This window comes from Trichechus manatus, unplaced genomic scaffold, assembly GCF_000243295.1.
Source record: "Trichechus manatus latirostris isolate Lorelei unplaced genomic scaffold, TriManLat1.0 scaffold00204, whole genome shotgun sequence".
NCBI lineage: Eukaryota > Metazoa > Chordata > Mammalia > Sirenia > Trichechidae > Trichechus > Trichechus manatus.
This window is the reverse complement of record NW_004444140.1, coordinates 1,609,132-1,631,898: the sequence shown is the minus strand read 5'-3', so window position 1 is coordinate 1,631,898 and position 22,767 is coordinate 1,609,132. Positions and strand designations below refer to the sequence as shown.

Sequence of the window (22,767 nt, the reverse complement as noted above, 5' to 3'; positions counted from 1 at the left end):
GCATTAGTATGGTGTATTTGTTACAACTGATGAACCAATATTGATACGCTATTATTACTTTGGCATCCCTGGGTGAAGCAAATCATTAAGCACTCAACTACTACCCCAAAGGTTGGGGATTTGAACCCCCCCAGAGGCACCTCAGAAAACAGGTCTGCTTCTGAAATGTCACAGCCTTGAAAACCCTATGGAGCAGTTCTACTCTGTACGCAGGGGGTTGGCAGGAGTCAGAATTGACTCAACAGCAACTAATAACAATAATAATAAAGCTGTCAGAATCCCTGTTAGGAGAACAACCAACAAGGGTATAGCGATCTCCAATTTGAGGCACCATTCTATTGCCTGAAGAAAAGTGATGCCCCTCAGAAGCGTACAGTATTGGATTTAAATTTATGAGGGTCAGGAATATAAACTGGACCCAACAGGCTGAGGTGAATTTGACCTTACCTCAGTTTCTATATTAGCTTGACCTGGATCAATGAAATTGAACATGCTTATCTAGCATTACGTGAAAAGGTAATGTAAGGCCATGGTGTTGAAAATTAAAAACTAGGTAAATATTATACAAATTAGTAACAGCTTACACTTTTTGGCTGGAGGTCACTGAACTGCTGTTTAAAAGCACCTACGACCGGCACCTTTCAGGCCTTGCTATTGCTGGGCTGGGGTCATTATTTCACTAGTCCTGTGTTGTTGCCATGTACAGTAGAAATGGCCCTGCTGTTTCATTTTGCCTTGGACGATAGGCCAAATATAAAGATCTACTTAAAGAGTTTTGTAACTCCTCTATTCCCAGTTAGGAAGACAAAGGGTAGAATGTGGCAAGAAACTTCTGGAAACTCTTGACCTTTAAAGTTGGGGCTCTTGGCTCACTTGCCATGTGTGATGGTTAAGATTGTATGTCAGCTTGGCTGGGCCATGATTCTCAGTATTTTGACACTCATTTAATGTTGTGATCACTTCCCTGTTGAGATTTGATACATGATCACCCCCATGATGGGATCTGCTGTGAATAGTCAAACAGTTGAAGGGCAGTTTTCTTGGGTGTGTGGCCTGCATCAAGTGTGGACGGACGTTCAGTCAGGGGTCAGGGGCTTTTGCTCATTCTGGATCCTGCAGCTGGCTCCTGTTCTTCTGACCTCCAGTTCTTGGGACTTTAGCTAGCAGCTTACCTGCAGTCTTGCCTGCTGATGTTGGGATTCATTGATCTTCACCTGTGAGCAACAGCCCTGCTCTCCGGCCAGCCAATCTTGGGTTCACCAGCCCCTGTGGTTACATGAATCAGGAGAAGCCTCTTTTCTGACCCGTGGACTTGGGACATTCCAACCTCTACAACCACGTGAGCCATTTCCTTGATATAAATCTCTCTCTATATATATACTTATACACTTTACTGATCTTGCTTCTCTAGAGAACCCAGCCTAAGACATTTGGTGCTGAGAGTGGTTCTAGGGAAACAAAAATTGTAAGGATGAATTTTCTAAATTGGCTCTCAAGTCTGGTTAGCCTTAAAGATGTTGATGACTCTGTTTCCAGTAGTAAAGAGGGCACTGCTAATCCATGGCATGAGGTGGCAATTCAAATACGCAAAATATCACCACCAATAGATCAGGTATTTGTGAAACATGAGGCTCTGCGTGATTGCATGTATGATATCTTTCTACAATTTTGTCATAATGAGAAGTAGAAAGAAGCTGGTTGGTTGGTCCTACTTTTGCTAGACAAACTGGTGAAAGAAAGAGATGAGCTCAGGGCTTCAGAATCAAAGCTCGAGTGCTTCATAAACGACCTCAAAATTTCCACTTGTGACTTGAAAGAAAGCCTTATTTCTTGTAGTAACAGAGCTGATAATGCCGAAAACCAAACCCAGAGTCTTATTGTAAGAGTGGCTGAATTGCAACACCAACTCAACTACCAAACTCGAGAAGTATCTGAAGTTAAAGTGAGGGCATTTGATTGGGAAGAAATGGGGTCCTGAAACCTGGGATGGGGATAAATGGGCAGACAATCAGGAAGCTGGAGACACTGAGCCCCTAAATTCCATTGAATCACTCCTGCCAACAGAACCATTAGCTCCTCCACTCCCATCTAATGAGATTAACCCAGCTGCGTCTAAAGCGCCTTTGTCTGAGTCATTGCCTGGGACATCGCCTGAAGGCAGATGCTTTGCAATACAATACTGAACGTTCTCAAAATATTTCCCCAGCAATTTTGGCTTCTAGACCTATAAATAGCCTTAAGTCCCAGGGAGCCCCAAAAGGTAAAGTACAAAGTGTAGCCCAGGAGGAGGTACGCTACACTCTGAAAGAACTGCTTGACTTTTCTAATACGTACAAATAGAAACCTGGGGAATGTGTGGGAATGGCTATTTAAGGGTGTGGGATAATGGTGCAAGGAACATAAAGATGGAGCAGTCTGAGTTTATTCATATGGGCAGAGCTTCAAGTAGTGCACCTGGTTGTTCACTTTGCTTGGAAGGAGAAATGGCCAGATGTGCGATTGTATACTGATTCATGGGCTGTGGCCAATGGCTTGGCTGGATGGTCAGGGACTTAGAAGGAACATGATTGGAAAATTGGACTCAAGGATTTATCGGGAAGAGGTATGTGGATAGACCTCTCTGAATGGGCCAAAGAAGTGAAGATATTTGTGTCTCATGTGAATGCTCAACATAGGGTGACTTCAGCAGAAGAGGAAAAATCAAGCAGATAGGATGACACGTTCTGTGGAAACCACTCATCCTCTTTCCCCAGCTACTCCTGTCATTGCTGAATGGGCTCATGAACAAAGTGGCCATGGTGGCAGGGATGGAAGTTATACAATCGCCCAGCAACATGAACTTCCACTCACCAAGGCTGATTTGGCTACAGCCACTCCTGAGTGCCCAATCTGCCAGCAGCAGAGACCAGCACTGAGTGCTTGATATGGTACCATTCCTCCAGGTGATCAAGGTTGATTACATTGGACCACTTCCATCATGGAAAGGGCAGTGTTTTCTTCTTACTAGAACAGTTGCATACTCTGGATATGGATTTGCCTTCCCTGCGCACAATGCTTCTGCCAAAACTACCATCTGTGGACTTACAGAATGCCTAATCCACCCTCATGGTATCCCACACAGCATTGCATCAGATCAAGGGACTCACTTCACAGCAAATGAACAGCGGCAGTGGGCCCATGCTCATGAAATTCACTGGTTTTCCCATGTTCCCCATCATCTTGAAACAGCTGGCTTGATAAAATGATGGAATGACCTCTTAAAGACAATTATGGTGCCAGCTAGGCGGCAATACCTTGCAGGGTTGGGGCAATGTTCTCCAGGAGGCTGTATATGCTCTAAACCAGCATCTGATATATGGTGCTGTATCTCCAATAGCCAGGATTCACGGGTCCAGGAATCAAGGGGTGGAAATGGGGAGTCGCATGACTCACTATTGCCCCTAGTTACCCACTTGCAATATTTTTGCTTCCTGTCCCCGTGACCTTATGCTCTGCAGATCTAGAGGTCTTAGTTCCAAAGGGAGGAGACACATCACTGATTCCATTGAACTGGAAGCTAAGAATGCCATCTGGCCGCTTTGGGCTCCTTATGCCTCTGGATCAACAGGCAAAGAAGGGAGTTACCATACTGGCTGGTGTGATTGATTCTGATTACCAAGAGGAAATTGGATTGATATGACATGATGAAGGTAAAGAAGAGTATGCCTTGAATGCAGGAGATCCCTTAGTATCTCCTTACTACTACCATGCCCTGTGATTAAAGTCAATGGAAAACTACAGCAACCCAATTCCGACATGACTACTAATGGCCCAGACCCTTCAGGAATGAAGGTGTGGGTCACCCCATCAGGCAAAGAACCATGACCAGCCGAGATGCTTGCTGAGGGCAAAGGGACTACGAAATGGATGGTGGAAGAAGGTAGCTCTAAATACCGTTTATGGCCACGTGACCAGTTGCAGAAATGAGGACTGTAATTGTTATGAGTATTTCTGCTTTGTATATCTGCATCAAATATCTTTGTTTTCTTCACTTATAAAATATAAGATGTAAACAGGGCTAGTGCACTTTCAGTTACATGTGTGTTCGTTGTATCAAGTTAGGCCCAAGTATGACTTTCTAATTGTCTTTATTCAGAGATTATGTATGGTTTAAGGAGATATGTACAGGTACCAAGTTGACAAGGGGTAGACAGTGATGGTTAACATTGTGTATCAGCTTGGCTGGGCCATGATTCTCAGTGTTTTGGCAGTCATATAATGTTTTGATCACTTTCCTGTTGAGATTTGATACATGATCACCTCCATGATGGGATCTGTTGTGAGTGGCCAGTCAGCTGAAGGGGAGTTTTCTTGGGCGTGTGGCCTACATTGAGTGTGGGTGGACGTTCAGGCAGGGCTCAGGGGCTTTTGCTTGTTCTGGATCCTGCAGCTGGCTCCTGTTCCTCTGACCTCCAGTTCTTGGGACTTGAGCTAGCAGCTTACCTGCCAATCTTGGAATTCGTCGATCTTCACAGCCTGTGAACAAGAGCCCTGCTCTCCAGCCTGCTGATCTTGGGTTTGCCAGCCCCTGCAGCTACGTGAATCAGAAGCCTCTATCCTGATCCGTGGACTTGGGACGTTCCAGCCTCTACAATCACGTGAGCTGTTCCCTTGTATAAATCTCTCTATATATATTTATATGCTTTACTGGTTTTGCTTCTCTAGAGAATCCAGCCTAAGACACTGACCCATGGATTTGGGACATTACAGTCTCTACAACCATGTGAGTCATTTCCTTGATATAAATCTCTCTATATACATATTTATACACTTTACTGGTTTTGTTTCTCTAGAGAACCCAGCCTAAGACACCATGTGAACATCCATCCATCCAGGAAGGGATGAGCTTGTCTGTAACTAGAGCTCCCAGGATCTGTGCTGTTCATTTCCAAAGAGATAATTTATATAAGCTCAACAAGGAAAGGCATGCAGTGGGCTAAAAATTCATAAATTGATCTCTCCTCCACCCGTCCCCACTGAGAAACTGTGCATGCTTGCTACTCTGAATTTTGTATTAGTGAATTGTTGTTATTAGCTGCCCACCACTCGTGGCAACCCCATGCACAAGTAAGGAAGCGCTGCCTGGGGCCTGTGCCATCCCCAAGATTGGTTGTGGATCAGACTGTTGTGATGCATAGGGTGTTCACTGACTAATTTTTGGAAGTAGATCACGAGTCCTTTCTTCCTAGTTGGTCTTAGTCTGGAAGCTCCCCTGAAACCTGCTTAGCATCATAGCAACACACAAGCCTCCCACTGACAGACAGGTGGTGGCTGCACATGAGGTGCCCTGGCCAGGAATAGAAATAGAAGACCGTATTTATGGTCCTCGGTGCCCTAAACGAGAAAAGCTATAATTGGATGACATCATGTGCCATTATCATAGTTACAAATGAGGGTGTCAGTTCACCTCTCACCTTAAAGGCATAGCCGCAGAGCTGAACCCCCCCTCTTGGTCCTCTGCCCACCCCTCCAGAGCAAGGGAAACACCACTGCTGGGAATTCTGTAAAGGAGGAAAAATACCTACCAGCAAGGGGCTAAAAAATCACTGGGTACCATCTCATCCTTAGTTAATAGTACTGTACATAAAGCCAGTAAAGACTTTGCTGAATTACTCTCTTGACCAATGCTTGCTTCTTGATGTTCTGAATTTTCTTTTCTCTTTTTTTTTTTTTCGCTTCCTGCCTTATAAAAAGAAGAAATAAAATTATTAGAGCTTGGCAAAGAAAAGCAAATCTCCCATAATCTCAGGTCAGAATTCCCTAAAATAATAGTCACGCATTTTTGTTTCTCAAAGAAAAACGTAAAAGAGCAAAAATTCCAAACTACAGCAAAATTCCTTCAGTGTCTACTGACTTTTCCTCCCCTCAATACAGTTTTATTATCTTATGGAAGGTTTTACCATATCTCTCAAGAGGGTAAATCTTAGCAAAGAATAAAGTGGGAAGGGAACAAAACCAGAGGAAGAACTAAGATCACAAATGAATAGACTTTAAAGCTTCATCCTCTTCCTCCCCTTTGATTTTCATCCATGCTCATCTACTCTGAGAGTCTCAAGCACCTGACCCATTAATTTCTATATTTCTTCACCGTATGAGATCCAAAACCAAAGCAGAGATTTAGAGAGGGGTTCTAAACTCTGAGTTATCTTATTCTTTTCACATTTTGACTAAGTTTACCCTCTCCTCTACTTCCCCATCTCATCCCCAAGCCCTGAAAAAATTGTCAACTTTCAATTATACTGTTGAATCTTCAAGCTGGATAGACAGTGGTTATTACACTGTCTTGTCGTGATACTCCTTTCAAAGGAGTTAGAACTGGCCGAAAACCATATTTTTACACAAATAGCACGCACCTTCTGTGTTTGTTTGCCAGCCTCGTCCTCCTTCCCCCACCCCAAGGTATTTTCATAAGCACCACTATGTCCAAAAAAAAAAAAAACAACTGGTATAGCGATGCTTACGAAAATACCTCACAGGAGGAGGACTCAGCTGGCAAACAAACATACAAGTTTTGCTCTATTTGTGTAAAAACACAGTAGAAACACATTTGGGGATTTGGAGACTCAGTAGGTGGAATGATCTGTTGTTTATGTTAAAACACACAAGCAAAGAACCTTCTACATGTGCTAAGCCCACTGCGCTGTGGCACGATAAGACTTACCCCTAGGACACGAAGTACCAAGAAACCGGAGAGTTTGAGAGCTTACAGCAAAATAACTTAGTGAAATAATAATCTGCATTTATTCTGCCTATATTTTCCCTTTCATTTCAGGCAAGGATTGAGGCCGTTAGCATTTCCTTCCTTCAGCCATTTTTAAAAGTGGAAAACAGAAGTCACTTTGAATCAAAAGCTCTTCTGTCTTTTGCAAACATCTAAGTTACCGCAGAGAGGATACCAGGGGTCCTAGAGGGAGAAGAAGAGGAGTGCCTTTAGGAGTAAGGAGAAAAAGGGCTGAGCCTAGAGGCTGGAAGGAGACAAAGGTTAGTGGGTCTGAGGGACTCACCTTACATTCCTTGGCAGCACCCTTTTGGAGTGGAAAGGCCAGATCTAAACACAGAAGCTCCGTGGCTTTCCAGCTACTCCCATGGCTAAGCACAGCACAGCTGCCGGAACCAAGAGGTCACACAGGTCAGTTAGCAGTAACTGGTATGGACTATGACCAGTGTCCAAAGGGGCCCAGGCCCCCAGATCAAACCACAACACTGAGTGGCATCAGAGCTTTCAGCTGGATTTAAGTTGACCCAGTTGGTGCACTAAGACTCACGTGGGGACCTGCCACGGGGTCTGGCAAAGACTGGCGGAATGATGCATATCTGCAGCGGACACTGACTATAGGTGATAGAATTTAAGCTAATTCATCCAAGCCCATGGTCATGACTCTGTTGGAGAATGGGTATAAAGAGACAAGTGTAAACTCTTGGAAGACGTGTTATGGATTAAATTGTGACGCCCTCCCAAGATATGTGTTGGAATCCTAAGCCCTATACCTGTGGATGTGATACTGTTTGGAAATAGAGTTTTCTCTGTGATGTTAGTTAGATCGCACCCTAACAGGGTGGGTTCTAAATCTATTCACTTCTGAGTTACAAACAAAGCAGATCAGACACTGAGACACACACACAGGGGAAGTCAGATGCCATGTGAGGAATGCCAAGGAACCAAGGAATGTTTAGAGCTAATGACACAGTAGGAATCAACATGGCTGAAACCCTGATTTGGACTTTACAGTATCCAGAACTGAGAAAATAAACTTCTGTTCTTTACAGCCACCCACTTTCATATTTCTGTCACAGCAGTGCTAGGAAACTAAGATGACATGGCTGATAAGTTTGGATTTGAAAAAGTACTTTAGAAAGCTTTAAAATTCTCAGGCAGACACAAGGGGATCAGAGAAGAAAGTAAGGATAGTTTGCTAACGTTAAATTTCTCTGTAATTCTTAGGAAAATTCTTAGAAAAAGAAATGGGTGATTTTAAGGACTCCATTTTTTAAAATACACTTTATTTTTTAAAGCAATTTTAGATTTACATAAAAATTGCACAGTACCTGTTTCAAAAATTAAAATTTTTCCAGGAAAGAGGAAGGCATAGAGAAGCCAGTAGACATGCTACTGGGGAACAGGTCAACATGGTGGGACAGCCAGTAGGGAAAATTATTCCACCTGTGATAGAAATGATGATCGCCAGAAACTGTGGTGTTTTCCAATGACATTTCCAATCATGAAACTCCTATCCCCTGAGAAGAGACATTTGAATCTTGGTTAGGGAGCATCACCAGGATACGGCTGCTATTACAGAATCAGGGCCTGAGAAACGCACAGCTGATGTGCCTGCCCTCCCACGGTGTCCTCCCAGCTTCATTCCTCACTGCTCTCCTGTTGCTCACTTGGTTCTGGCCACATTGGCTCCCTTGATGTTCCTTCACCTGCAGCCTTTGCACCTGTATTCCCTCTGCCTTTAAGTTTCTTCTCCAGACATCTTACGGCCAGTTCCGTCATCTTTTCCAGGTCTTTACTCAAACAGCACGCTCTCAGCGGGACCTGCTGTGACTACACGCTGCCATCGAGTCGGTTCCGACTCACAGCGACCCTGTAGGAGACAGTTGAACTGCCCCATAGGGTTTCCAAGGAGCTGCTGGTGGATTTGAACTGCCAACCTTTTGGTTAGCAGCTGAGCTCTTAACCACTGCACACCAAGGGCTCCCTGCTCTGACTACTCTTTTTAAAACTGCGCATCCCTACCGCATCCCAGCACTGCCTTCTTCACTTAACATCACCTGACATACTGCACATTTTACCTAGTTCATTTATGATTATTTCACTAGATCATCCCCATGAAGAAAGTTATTGAGTCTTTCCTTCAGTGGTGTGTTAGCAGCCTCTAAAAGTGTCTGGCACACGGCCAGTGCTCACTACTCACTGAAAGAACAGGCGTGTCGGTCAATGCTGATGGAATGAATGCCTAAATAGTCTGGCCTTCGAGGCACCTTCCCTTCACAGCAAACAAAGCTGTAATGGCTGCGACTGAGTATCTGAGTACAAGGCCCACTGAACACCAGAGAACATGCATATCTGATGAACTTCCTAAATACCCACAGAGGCTGTGAACAGGTATCTTCATTTACACTGTGTTCATTGATGAGCAGCAGTCCCAACATCCTCAACTTCAGCACAGCTCCAGCCTGCGTGGAAGAATGCAGGTGAATGTGGGGTGTGTGCTCCCCAAGACTAGCCTGAGTTCACTCCCCTCCACACGTCTCCTGAGGGAAGGTGGCAAAAAGGAGAAAGGAGGGATTGCTGGTTGCTCCCCTCCACCAATATCGTTACTCCTTTAGCACTTTTCCCAAATTAGATAGTCCATGAGGAAAAAAAATAAACGACAACAAGCCTATTGCCATTGAGTTGACTCCGATTTGTGGCAACCCCATGGGTTAAAGAGTAGAACTGTACTTCATAGCATTTTCTTGGTTGTAGTCTTTATGGAAGCAGATCACCAGGCCTTTCTTCCACAGCACCACTGGGTAGGCTCAAGTAGCCAACCTTAAGGTTAGCAGATGAGCACAAATGATTTGTGCCACCCAGGGACCTATGAGAACTAAAGGGCTGGCAAAATTCCTATTTGGGGATGAGGAAACTATGCCACACTTTCACATACATGGCCTAGTGTGACGCTCTAAGAACAAAATAGTGTAAAACACGCATGAAGCTTATTATCTTGCTGGGGAGATAAGACTAACAGGCAAGAAATAAATCTGGCAGCACTGTTCTAACAAAAGGCCCTGAGAGCAGGAGGGATGGTGTGTTATTACTGGAGTCTGGGTGATATTCGTGTTGGAATGCAGAATTCCTTTGCAGTCTTATGTTTTATTTAAATAAAATCAAATTTCGCACTTACTCTGTAATCTGCATTTATTATAAATTTTTAAAAATTACTTTTTTACTTACCAGTAAACTTACTTAGCTTTCGTTTCCCATGTCTTCAAGATAAACTGAGTCTCCATCAAGATGTGCCAACTTAATCCTGTGGCTCTGGATTCTCCTTGGCACTGTGAATCCCAGGGGTGTGACCCTATCTGATAAGTGTGAAACGCGGATATCGCATAAACATCATCTTATGCCAAAATGTGTGGTATTGACAACAACTAGTATAGCTGCTGAGGAAAGTCCAAAATATTTGGAGAGGCTATATGGAGCCAGGTGTGAAAAGCATTATTCAAACTGCTGCCAACGATAGAAGCTGTATGACATAAACATTTTTTGCTATATCACAACATTTTTTAAAAAACAAGAAACAAGTTGTTTAAAAACAAATACAGTTGTTGTTTTAATATAAACGAAGCGTAAACATGTAGTAGTAACGCCAGAAAGAAACTATCTTCAACTCCGGGTTTTTTTTTCAAAACATACAAGATCATTTTTCGAAAAATACAAGATGCACAGATAAATCACATTCACACTTTACAAATTTTAAATACAAATTCATAATGAACAATGAATAGTTTCATATTTTTCAGCAGCTTGAAATTTTGAAATCATTAGCAAAATTATTCCTTTCCATCATTTTTATGAGTAAAAAAAGAAACAGCTAATTATGTATCTTATACTGGCATATATGTATTACTCAAAAGTACAAAGCAACCCTGAAGACAGTAAAGTCCCATGCTTACTGTATGAATTATAAAAATACTGAGACATTTCTCAGGAATAACTAATGTAGATGAAAACTATTTCAGAATATGCTTCATAAACAGAAGTCCAACTTTTCTCTTCGGTTCAGAAAATTAAGAGGTAGGTTCAATAAAGTAAACGCCTATGTGTCTCTGGATTTTCAATAAAATATTGATAATGTGTAACAGAAATAATTAGAAATCAAACTTGCCTTAGTTTGAGGGACTGAATACCTTCAGCTAACAAATATTTTTCTAAGTCCTAATCACACAAATTTCAGAGAAGGTAGTTGACTATAAAAATTGCTTTAGTAAAAAAAGAAATGCTATCAATATTATAAATTAAGTTTTCTATATCATAGCATGTTCCTAAGAATTGGAGCAAGAGGAAATATGAATGTACATGTTTATAAATTAGGCCTTTCATTTAAATAGGGGTATCTAATGTATAAGATTAATACATATGACTGTTAATATGTACTATTCTCTCAAGTTTATGCTGCCCAAATTGAGAATGGTAGGATCAAAGAAATCCAACAGGGAGAGGAAAATAAGAATGTCACTTGTCCATGATCAAACCGCTTCATGTCATTAAGACAGGAAAGTTTTAGATTTGCAAGAATGGTCCCAACAAGCCTTCTGATTAGAATGGAATATCAGTCAAGCAGCAGATGACAAAGGACAAACAAAAGAGAGATACTCCTCAGAAGCTGATATAAACAAAAGAGTTTTGGTTCCTGCTGCTTTTCAAAGCAATCACAGAATAAACAGAATCTTTCAAGTACGTTGTTCTGTGCTGATAACGTAGCATTAACATACTGACATTTAATCAGAGTGTGATTCCAGGAGCCAAATAATGGTGCAAGTAAAATGGACAAGTGCCCACTGAAATAAATATTATCTCCTCACTCCTCCTTACACAAAAATAATATGAATGAACGAGGTATTCACATGACTTGAAATTCTGCCCTTTAAGTTCATTCCTATTCTGCTTAACAAAAGACAATGATATAAACTCTATACTGATTTGGGTGCTGTAAAGGATGTTTCAATACAATGATTTTCTATTTATGGTTTTATGAGGAAATTTTTTTAAAGTCTATAAAGATATTAAAAAATAATTTAAGTCTCAAGGCTTTCTGATTGTTTTGTTTTTAAGAAAAAGACGCTTAAGTAGAAACTTGGACCAACCAAAATAAAGATTAATGATTTATAATTCTACCACACCAAACAAATTTGGTTCAAGCAAATACATTTTTCAGATTTAGGATTCAGGGCAGATATTTGCAGGAAGGATTAATAAGAAAGGTAAATACAATTTTGTGGCTTTTTAAATTGTATGAAATTAGCAAAACTATGATTTTAAGCAATTCTGTATATATAAAATTCAAGCCAAAATATCTGAAGTGATCATTGACATGCTCTTCCCTTTTATGAAAAAATACAGCTTTTTTTTGCCATGGACTTGCTGCAATTCTAGGAGAAAAACTAACTCCAGAAATTGTTGAGAATTTCAATAATCACACTAAAGCAAAAAATTCAACATGTCATTTCTGGGCTACTCCTAAAGTTTGCTTCATATTTTCATAAACCACGTAACTGATGCCAACAGCAGGGAGCACCTTCATGAAGTTCGGGGTGATGCCTCTGTAAAGTCCTCTTACTCCTTCTTTGGAAATTATTCGTCGGAAGAGGCCAACCATGTTCAGCTGTGGGGTTCCCTCTAACATGGCTAGAAAATAAAAAAAGAAACCAAGCTAATTTAATATTCAAGCATGTTTCATTTCCTTAGTGATTATTAAGATAAACAAGTATCATTCAGGATGATGTTCTAGAATAAAATGAAAGGAAAAAGCCTACTCCCAGGGGCCCAAGAAAGTATCCTTTTATATAATTCTCCTTGTATAGCACCTAATAGTGAGTGCCCTGACTACAATACTGATGTAATAACAGTTATTTCTTGAGAGCTTACTCTGTGCTAGATACTGTGTCAACTACTTTATGTACCAACCCTGCAGGGTAAATATTATTATACCCATTTGACTAACAAGGAGTTAGAGACTTAGAAAGATGGAGTAACCTGTCCTAAACCACATAGCTAGCAAGCAGTAGAGCCAAGATTTGATGGTCTTTCTGACTCCAAAGCCCAGGTGCTTTCTACCACACCACACTGCCACCTTCTCCTTTCCCTGTTAGCCAAGCCCTGAAGACAGAACAGTTAAATCGTGGGAAATGCGGGAGTATGGGAAAGGCTTTGAGGATCTTAAGAACACAAAGGGCCCTGGGCCTTGAAAATTACCTCAACAGACATGAAAGGCAGGGAAGGGAAAGTCCATGTTGCTGGCCCAACAAAGACAAGGACAGGAACGTGCGTGTGCTATGGGAAGCAGCTGATCTTTGCACATGGTTATTACAGAGACAGAACAGAGAGGCTGAAGGTGGGCAAGGTAGGGATGGGGAAATGAAGATGAAGCTAAAACATAAAGTGGGCCCAGTGGTTAAAGGCTTTGAAATTTCCACTGAGAAGTTTGGATTTTACTCGAAAGACACTGAAGAGTCACAATGATTTGTGAACAGGTGTAAAATGATCAGACGTTTAGTTTAGAAATGTCAAGTCCCTCAGCAATGCAATGGTCTGAATGGGAACTGGCAGACTGAACAGGGAAGACTTGTTAGGCCTGGGTTTGGTATAGTGTAATGGCCATGAGTGAGGGCTCTTGAATTACACTGCCTGGGTTTGAATTCTAGCTCCACCAACTGACTAAATGTGTAACTTTGTGGAGTTACTAAACCTCTCTTTGCCTCAGTTACTCATCTGCAAAATGGGGATAAGATTAGTATCACCCCCCAAAAGATGGTTATGATGGTTAAATGGGAGCATAGTTTAGTTTATTACTCCCCATTTTTCTCTCCATATGATCTTTCTGCTCTTCAAATATGCCCTGGTGGTGCTGTGGTTAAGCGACTGGCTGCTAACCAAAAGATCAGCAGTTCGAATCCACCAGCTGCTCCTTGGAAACCCAACGGGGCAGTTCTACTCTGTTCTGCAGGGTCTCCATCAGTCAGAATCTACTCGACTGCAACGGGTTTGCGATTTTTTTTTTGGTCTTCTGCCTCAGTGTCTTCACATATGCTTTCCCTAAGGCTGGAATAATGTTCTTTGTTTTTCCACCCCACCTGCCTTAGCCCAGCCAACTCACACTTGTTCTTCAGGTCCCAGCTTAAACAGTAGCCTTCGCCAGCTTCCAGGTTAGGTTAGCGCCCCTTGCTCTATGTTCCCATGGCAAAGGGGAGGTACCTCAACAAGGCTGTTTACTTGCTGAAGGTGTATCTTCTCCACTCCACAATGGCAAGGATAATAATAATAAACAATTCCAGCCGCCATGTACCAAGAATTTCACAAATGCCAGCTGCTTTACATATATTATTGCTAATTCTTACTATACTGCAGCTTTCATTTCCTCTTACAGATGAGAAAATGAAAACCCAAAGAGGTTCAAGGCCAGGATCTGAACCCAAGTCCATCTAGATACCAAAGCTTATATTCTGAAAACACGCATTCTCAACACAGGTGGAAAAAGGAAAAAAAAAAAGTCTTTCTCTTTTTATGTATAAAACTCGGTACATAGGAAGTTCATGAAAGGGAATGATTAGGAAAGAACGTCTAAATAAGGAGGCAATAATAAAAATAATAATAAAAGTTGAGAAACAGTGTCTTATAACTACACTCTGCTGTCTCAGTCGAACTTGATACTAAAACTGAGAAAATCCAAAAGCACATTACTGACGCACTGCATCTATCCGTGCCATTCGCCAATCAAGAACTCACCTTGAGCCTGCATGCGAGTTCTCACCAAAGCCAGGGGGTAGCTGGCCAGCTGACCACAGGTGCTGGATAAGGCACCACAGCCCAGCAACACCATGACTCCAGGGTTTACAGTGTCCTTCGCAAAATTATCTAGCCAGTGGGACTTCAAGAGCTGCCAGAGAAAAGAATAATGGAACACTAACTTTACAACTGCTTTCACTGTCACTCAATGAGAACATTTTCACTATTCTCATTCTTAGGAGAGACAGGCCACATTTCTGCCAGATCGGGTGGCACATTCCCAGGAACAGCAGCCACTACGCGAAGGGACAGTTCTGCGGAGAGGTGGAGGCGCCACTGGGGACTCAGAGCATGCAAGGTTTGCACTGGTCGCTCATTTTCTGCTAAGTAAACTTGAAGATCAATAGCACAGCAGAAGCTGTAGGATCTAAAGAACATTTCTTGCGGTGAGTATTAATAAATTAACATACTACTACTACTACAGTCGATTTTCGTTATTCTTGGTCATTGTGTTCTATAAAGTCACCGCTAACACTGATAGCAGTGACCAAGCAAACCTTGGCCTGGGAGGTTTGAGGCAAGATTTGTATTCTCTTGTCTCTCCAGCACAAGAAATGAATGTGTGCTACCCACACCGGTCTCGTGAATTTATCAACGTCAGCTGGGACCATGTACATCATACTACTTGATTTTCACCCTCTGCGCGTGAGCACGCTGCAAATGCCCACAAAAGCACCGGGAGTATTGATTTGGGGGCACAAATAAATTTTAGCAAGTACGAAATTTGCAGAAAAGGAATCCGCGAATAATGAGGACTGACTGTAATTTTATCTCATTTTACACTTCAAACATTATTTCATCTGGCCCTTACAAAAACTCTGATACGACTCTATCATTCTGATTTTAGAAATGAGGAAAATTTGTCTCATGGGGGTTTTTTAATAAGGGCTCAGATTCAGGTCTACTGACCCCTAGACCATGCTTTTCACTTCATTATCATTAGGCCCCTGTATTTCCATTAGAAGGCGATCACTGGGAGAAACTGTATAAAATACGTATGCTAATATATTTTTTAAATATAAAATATTTTAAGTACCTGCAAATATGTGAAAAAGTTACACAACTAGTTTAAATATTATAATGAAAATTTTACCTGTGTAGTTGGATCTTATAAATTATAGCACAAGAATAGCCCTATAAACTTGAAGTTAAAAAAACTAGATTTAATTGTCTTATTTAATATCCATTTAGTACTATAATATGATAATAAACAAAGCCATGAAGGCTGAGGATAACCATGTCTGAGCTACAGAAATGAGGGAACAGAAGTAATTCACTAGAAACTGATAAACTATTTGTACTAGTAAGACCAGGGCAGGGGGAAAAAACGGTGGGGAAAGAGGATGCACTCTTTAAAACGTTCAACAATCAATTTAAAATTCCATAAAATATAAATGATCTCCTAAGAACTCCCTCCATCTCCCATCGTCTATTTTATTCTACCTCCTAGGGACCCGTTCCATTATCATTCCTTGACTCTTAGGTCTCCTTGTTTTTTTTATAATTAATTTATTTGTTCGTTCATTTATTCCATTCATTCATTCAGCTCTTTGACATTTATTTCTCACTGCAGTCTGATTTCCAAAACCACTCCACTGAGGCTACTCTTATGATAGCTAACAATAACTTAATAACATGCCTGTTAAATCCAATTCACTTCCAGTCTTACCTGAACTTTCTGAATCCCCAGCCACTCCCTCCTTGAAGCTGTCTCCTATGTGGGCTTCCAGGCATCATTTTCTCTTCCAGTTTTCTCCTGCTACAACGGCCATTCCTTCCTAGTCACCTTGGTTGTCCTGCTTCCTAAGCTCAACTCTGAAATTTTGAGTGGTGATGTCACCAAAACCCCATGTTTTTTTACTGTCACTTGCACTTCGATATCCTCACATCTCTTCCCCCAGCCCAGAACATTTCTGCCAAGCCACAGGCTCATATATCCACCTCACTCCTGGGCATCTCCACTTAGATGTTTACAAATTCTTCCAGTGTGATACGTAAAGCATCAAACTCATACTACGCACCCCAACCAAACGTGTTCCTCTTCCAGGATTCCCTACAATCAGTACTAAAGCAGCAGAAACAGCTTTTGAAAATGTAAATCTAATTAAGTCTCTCACCTAGTTTGTCCTTCAACAGCTCTCTGTCCCCTTTAGGACAGAAGCCAACCTCCTCAGCCTAGCAACATAGCATTTTGGAATCTGAACCTATTCCACTTCTCCAGCCTCATCAACAAACACTGCCAAATCTTATCATATATCACAGCTACTTGCGATTTTCCAAACCCTCATGCTCTCTCAAACTTCCAGGTCTTTGTCTGCCATTAATCTCCCCCAAGTCCCAATCCCATTTTTCCCCAACTGTTCTTATTCATCCTTCAAAACGCAGCTCAAGAAGTAAAGTCCTCTAAGACAGTTTTCATCACACACTCCACCCTCCCCTCAGCTGTTGGCTGGTGCCCCTCCTAACGTACCCCCTGGGTTACCTTTATCACAGCACACTCCCCCACCAGACCTTCAGTTTCTTAAAGACAGACACCGAGTCTTTCTTTCAATCTGTAAATCCAGGGTCTAATCCAGGACCTGTACATAGTGTGTGCTCAACAAATGTTTGTCAGAGTCATAAATTATTAAATGTTTAAGTGGCAGGTTTGGGCCAAGGTTTGTATTCTCTTGCCTCTCCAGCACAAAAAGTGAATGCGTGCTACCCACACCGGTCTCCTGATTTTTATCAATGTCAGATTTTAACAAATCAAAGAAAATGTGCCATTTTTGCTTATTTTCTGTCCCCCACAAAAAAACCTCTGGCACCATCTTCTGAGCTGAGCAACTATACCTGAATTTGAGTCCACTCTCTTCTCTAACAAAAATAACCCTCAAGGAAAACTGACCCCATGCAAATGGAGTCTCATATTCAAGATGCTTGTTAAGAAGGATAAAATAACACACCACTGAATCTACTTTTGGCTACAAACTGTTTTCTGGTGTATATGCTTCTTTATATAACATTGAATTCTAATGAGAAGAACTACTGAACCATATTCTCAGACTCAAAAGGTTGTTATAAACTCACCTCATACACAGCAAGATCTATGCCTGCATAAGGTATGATGCCTAATAAGTTGGGAATATAACCTTTGTAAAAAGCTCCCAAGCCTTCATGTTTCAAAATCTTCTTGGCACAGTTAAACATTCCAGAGTATTGTCCAGTTTTGCCTACAGCCAGCCTTGTTTTTATAACCTGGATATGAAAGAATATAACAAAATACTTCTGTTCATATTAATGTTATCATGATGGAATTCAAAAGAAATAACTTCACAGAGGACAAATAGGTAGCATGAACTGTCACTCAAATGACTGTGTTCTCCCTCACATATTATCTCTACTGAGGGACTGAGACCAGAGCCAGGGAGACCCGTTTATTGCAAATGAAAGGGTCTCAATGAGGGCAGTGGCAGAGAAAATGGAGAGAAGACAATTTATTGATGTCTTAACAGAACTGAATTGGTGACCAATTAGACATGGTGGGTGAGGAAAACGGTAGCGTGAATGATGACTCCAGAGTTTCTAGTTTGTCACTTAAGATGGGGGTGGGGAGGGGGGATGATGATGCTATTCACTGAGATAGAGGACATAAGAGGAAGAATAGGTGTTGAGTTAGGATATTTTTTTTGAGGGGCATGTGGAGTAATACAAGGTAACACAATCTTATTAAGTTTAAGATGGTTACAAAGAAAGCTATATTAATTTGCATACCACAAAGCAGTGAAATTTAAGGGTGTATCTTGCTTCAGTCTTATCAGTTACTGAAAAACCCTTCGTTATATCAATAAAAATATCCACATCTACAATATTATTTGTGCTCTTTAGGAGTCAGTAAACATTTTCTGTAAAAAGCTGCATAGTAAATATTTTGGGCTTTGCAGGCCTAAAATATCAGGTCACTATTGCATGTTCTTTTTCTTTTTAAACAACCTTTTAAAAAGTTTTAAAAGGTAAAAGCCATTCTTAACTCTAGGGCTGTACAAAACAGCCCACGGGATTGTAGTTTGCCAACCCGGTTCTAATGGAAAGATGTCTAATTAGGATTAACATCACCTCAAATCCTGAGGTTCCTTTATTATAGTACAGAAACTCTTTGGAGAAGAATAGTTCTAATTCTCACCAACACTGTGGCAGCCAGCCTTCAAGACAGCCTCCAACGATCCCTGCCTATAGGTATTCACACCCTGGTGTAGCCCCCTCCCATACTCTACCAGGGTTTGTCTGGGTGATCAATAGAATATAACAGAAGTGACAAAAGACTGCAGATTCCATTTTGGGCTCTCTCTCTCTCTATCACAGATCACTAACTCTGGGGGAAGCCACCTGCTATACTGTGAGGATACTCAGGCAGTCTATGGAGACACCCACGTGGTAAAGAACCAATGTCTCCAGCCAACAGCCAGTGAGAACCTGAGGCCTGCAAACAGCCACATGAGTAAGCTTGGAAGCAGATCCACCCCCAGTCCAGCACTGAGGAGCTTGCAGCCCCAGCTGACACCTTGACTGCGGGCTGAAAGACCCTGAGCCAGAGGCACCTAGCTAAGCTGCTCCTGGATTCCTGACCCACAGATACATTTGATATTTGTGAGGTAACAAATGCTTGGTATTTTAAGCTGTTAGTTTGGGGATAATTTGTTTCATAGCAACAAATAACTAACACAAACATCATTAGACTTAAGTCAGACTTCACAATGGTCTTACCTCCATGGGATAAATAAAAGTCTGTGCAGTTGCTCCAGCCATGGAACCCGAAATAAATCTCTCGAAGGTCCCTACCTTTTGTCCCTCCTCAGTAAGCAACTTCTTGTACTGTATAAATGAGTTTGTAAAAGTGCATTAATACCAAAATACAAATCAGCTCCTAGAAATCAATTGACAGTGTGTCTCAAAATGCATATACTGTGTTAACAATACCTAGCAGAAAAGCAAGGCTTAAACATCAATACATGCAGTTTATTGGACAGTGGTTTTCCAATTAAGTTCCCACAGAACCCAGATGGCCCACAAATGTGGCCAATGTGCTCCTTTGCTAAAACAAACTAATAGCATTCTTTCTCAGATACACAGAAAATAAGGGGTTATTTTAGGATATTTTCCCCATAAGTTTTTTTTTAAGGCAAGTTTATCTGTATCAGCATAAATAAAACTAGTGAATAAGTGACACACAAATATTAACAAAACAACTTAGAAAAAGTTTGTGTAGGTAACATGTATAATTACACTAACACATCGACCCCAGGGCCTGCCTAACCCACCAATACTAAAGCAACCTGGCATGGTTGATTGGACCAAGGGTGGGAATCTAGCCTAAGTAGAGCCAAAAGAGCAGCTGGGCAGGATGTTAACACCAAGGGCTCCAGAGTGAGGCAGACCTGGGCTGCAGTCCCAGAGCCATGTGCCCTCACGCATGTTCATTAACATGTCCGAGTCACAGTTTCCTCATCTGTGATGACAGTACCTACCTCATGGGGTTGTTGAAAGGAGTAAGACAATACATGCCAAAATAGTACAGTGCTGCGCAAAAGGCAAGTGTTCAGTAAGTGTTATTGTTATTATTACTAATATATTATCTTTAAACAACTTCGAGAGAAAAGTTCTGCCCAAACATAGACTGAGGTAAGCAGTCAAGCAAACCAGACTCCTTCTCTCAGAAACGTGAGGAGGGTCTACAGAGGGAATCGGCACTGACACCAGAGGGAGACGTGGATGAATCCACAGAGAGAAGCAGACGCACAGAGAAGGTAAAGGTCAGTGAAGTTCCACTTGTTGGACTTCTCTGAGGATTCATTCCCTTATGGCCACACTTGTCCTTACAGTGACCCCCATTCTCTGAGCTAGCCAGAGTTTTTGTTCCCTAAGATCTAAAAAACATCCCTGGGTGGTGCCTAAAAAGCCCAAAGCAATAAACAACACACATACTTTCTCTTAGTAAAACTGTTTCTTTGCTCATGATAAAGATTAAATCTATTATTATTTCATGGAATTCCTCAAAATAGCAGCTATTCTCCCCAAAAGCGATTGGTATTTCTAGGTGCTCTGTGTTCTGACTGTACCAGAATGTTAAGTAAAACTCCTTTCTACATGGGCCCTATTAATTTTCCAGCACATCAGATTATCACTATCATTTAATGTAATTTGTTACAAAAAACCTTCCTGAATACTAACAGGAACCATGTAGGGGGTACATCTTGTACCCCTCATAGCACAAAGGCACTCAGTGAATATTTGGTGATTAATTAGGAATAAGTATTTAAAGGGTAGGGGCTTGGGGGCTCCTGTGCCCCAAAACATACCATACGTGGACGAAAGAGTTGAGGACAAAGAGGCTATAAAGTGCCACACACTGTGCCAGGCACTTAACCCTGTGCTACCAAGCCTAATCCCCATCTTGGAGATGAGGCAAAAGACACACTCACACACACCTTCCTCTGCATTCATCAATCTGCTGCACTCATCAATCTCCCTCACCTTATTTTTAACTTCCCTCTTTGTATTGACATTCTTCTTTCAGCATAGAGGCACATTAGAACTAATCAAAACCCTGCCTCCACCTTACATCCGCTATTATTTTCTTTACTCCTTCCCTTCACAGTCAGCTCCCTGAAAAAGCTGACTACACTGTCCAATTTTCTTCACCTTCCATTTAGCTTAGCTCATTTCAGTATGGTTTCTCATCTCATTACTGCACTGAAAGACTTACACCAATCTTACCTATGTCTGGGTTGATAAATTCTAAGATACTTTCCTTACATGATGTTACCACCCTGCAGCATTTGACCCTTCACGGAACCCTTCTCTTCCACTGACTTCTCTGCATTTCCTCCTGTCTCTCTGACCATTCCTGCTCAGTCTTCTTTGCAGTATCTCCTTCCACTTCTCCCTTTGAGTTTTATTCCTTTGGGGTTCCTTTGGGCTTTATTCTCAGAATTTCATTTTATAAGCTCTTCATGAGTGATCCTACTCATTCCAATGGTTTCAACTCAATAAAAACCTTCCTATCAAAGACCTCTCTCCCAATTTCTAGATGATAGATCCACTTACCTACTGGATAGATCCACACACCTGTCCCAGAGTTTTATTGATTGAATTCTGTCCCTCAAAAGACACGTTGGAGTCCTAACCCCTTATACCTGTGAACACAACCTTGTTTGAAAATAGAGTCTTTGAAGATGTTATCAGTTAACAGGAGGTCATACTGGAGTAGGGTGGGTCCTAATCCCATATGACTGATGTTCTTATAAAAGAAAAGAGACATAGAGAGACAGACAGAGAAAGATGGCCATATGATAATGCATCTACATGTCAACAAACGTCTGGGGCTACCAGAAGCTAAGTGAGACAAGAAAGGGTCTTCTCCTAGAACCTTCGGAGAGAACATGGCCTTGCTGAATCCCTGAATTTAGACTACTAGTCTCCACAACTGTGAGACAATACATTTCTGCTGTTTGAAGCCCCCTACTTTTTTGTATTTTGTTATGGCAGTCTTAGGAAACAAATACACAGTGGTATCTCAAACTCCGCAAGATGGAACCGGACATTTTCCTCTAGAATCTATTCCTCTTATTGTATTCTCTATGCATTCAGATGCTGAAGTCAAGAATCAGAGTATCATCCTTGATTCCTCTTTTTTTTTTTATTCATCTCTAATCAGTCACTGAGTTCTATTGATTCTATTTCCAAAATATTTTTCAGTTCATCCACTTCTTCTCCAATCTCTACAGCCACCCTTTATACTAGTGCTCCTCATGGTTTCTTACCTGAATTACTGAAATATTTCCTTAAATATTCTCCCTGCCTCCCGTCTAGCCTCATTCTTCTCCAATATATTCTCCACTCTTCTGCCAGGTTGAGCTTTCTTAAATGTAAATGTACTCATATCACATCCTTACATAAGATGCTTCAATAGCTCTCCACTATATTCAAGATAAAAATCTAAACTCCCATGACACTGGTTCCTGTCTACCTGTCAGCCTTCTTGTATCATTACCCTTCCAGGCACACACTCCACTACACTTGAGCCATAGTGAACCACCTTCAATTCAGTGAATGACGCACTCTCGTGACTAAGCTTCTGTCCACATGTTGCTCCTTCTGCTTGCAATATCCATCTTCCCTTCATCTTAATTGGCTTG

The 22,767-nt window shown here is 41.5% G+C and overlaps 1 protein-coding gene across 1 annotated transcript in view; it reads right to left on the bottom strand.

Annotated features, from left to right (window-relative positions):
• Nucleotides 1-10,336: 10,336 nt before the first annotated feature.
• LOC101352832 (calcium-binding mitochondrial carrier protein SCaMC-1) overlaps nt 10,337-22,767 on the bottom strand; it is a 57,510-nt gene continuing 45,079 nt past the window's right edge. Inside the window, exons 7-10 of the mRNA XM_004388051.2 lie at nt 19,337-19,444; nt 17,663-17,830; nt 14,534-14,684; nt 10,337-12,436 (exon numbers count right to left, since the gene is read on the bottom strand). Coding sequence (XP_004388108.1) covers nt 12,252-12,436; nt 14,534-14,684; nt 17,663-17,830; nt 19,337-19,444 — 612 coding nt within the window. The 3' untranslated portion in view covers nt 10,337-12,251. The remainder of the gene's footprint in view (nt 12,437-14,533; nt 14,685-17,662; nt 17,831-19,336; nt 19,445-22,767) is intronic.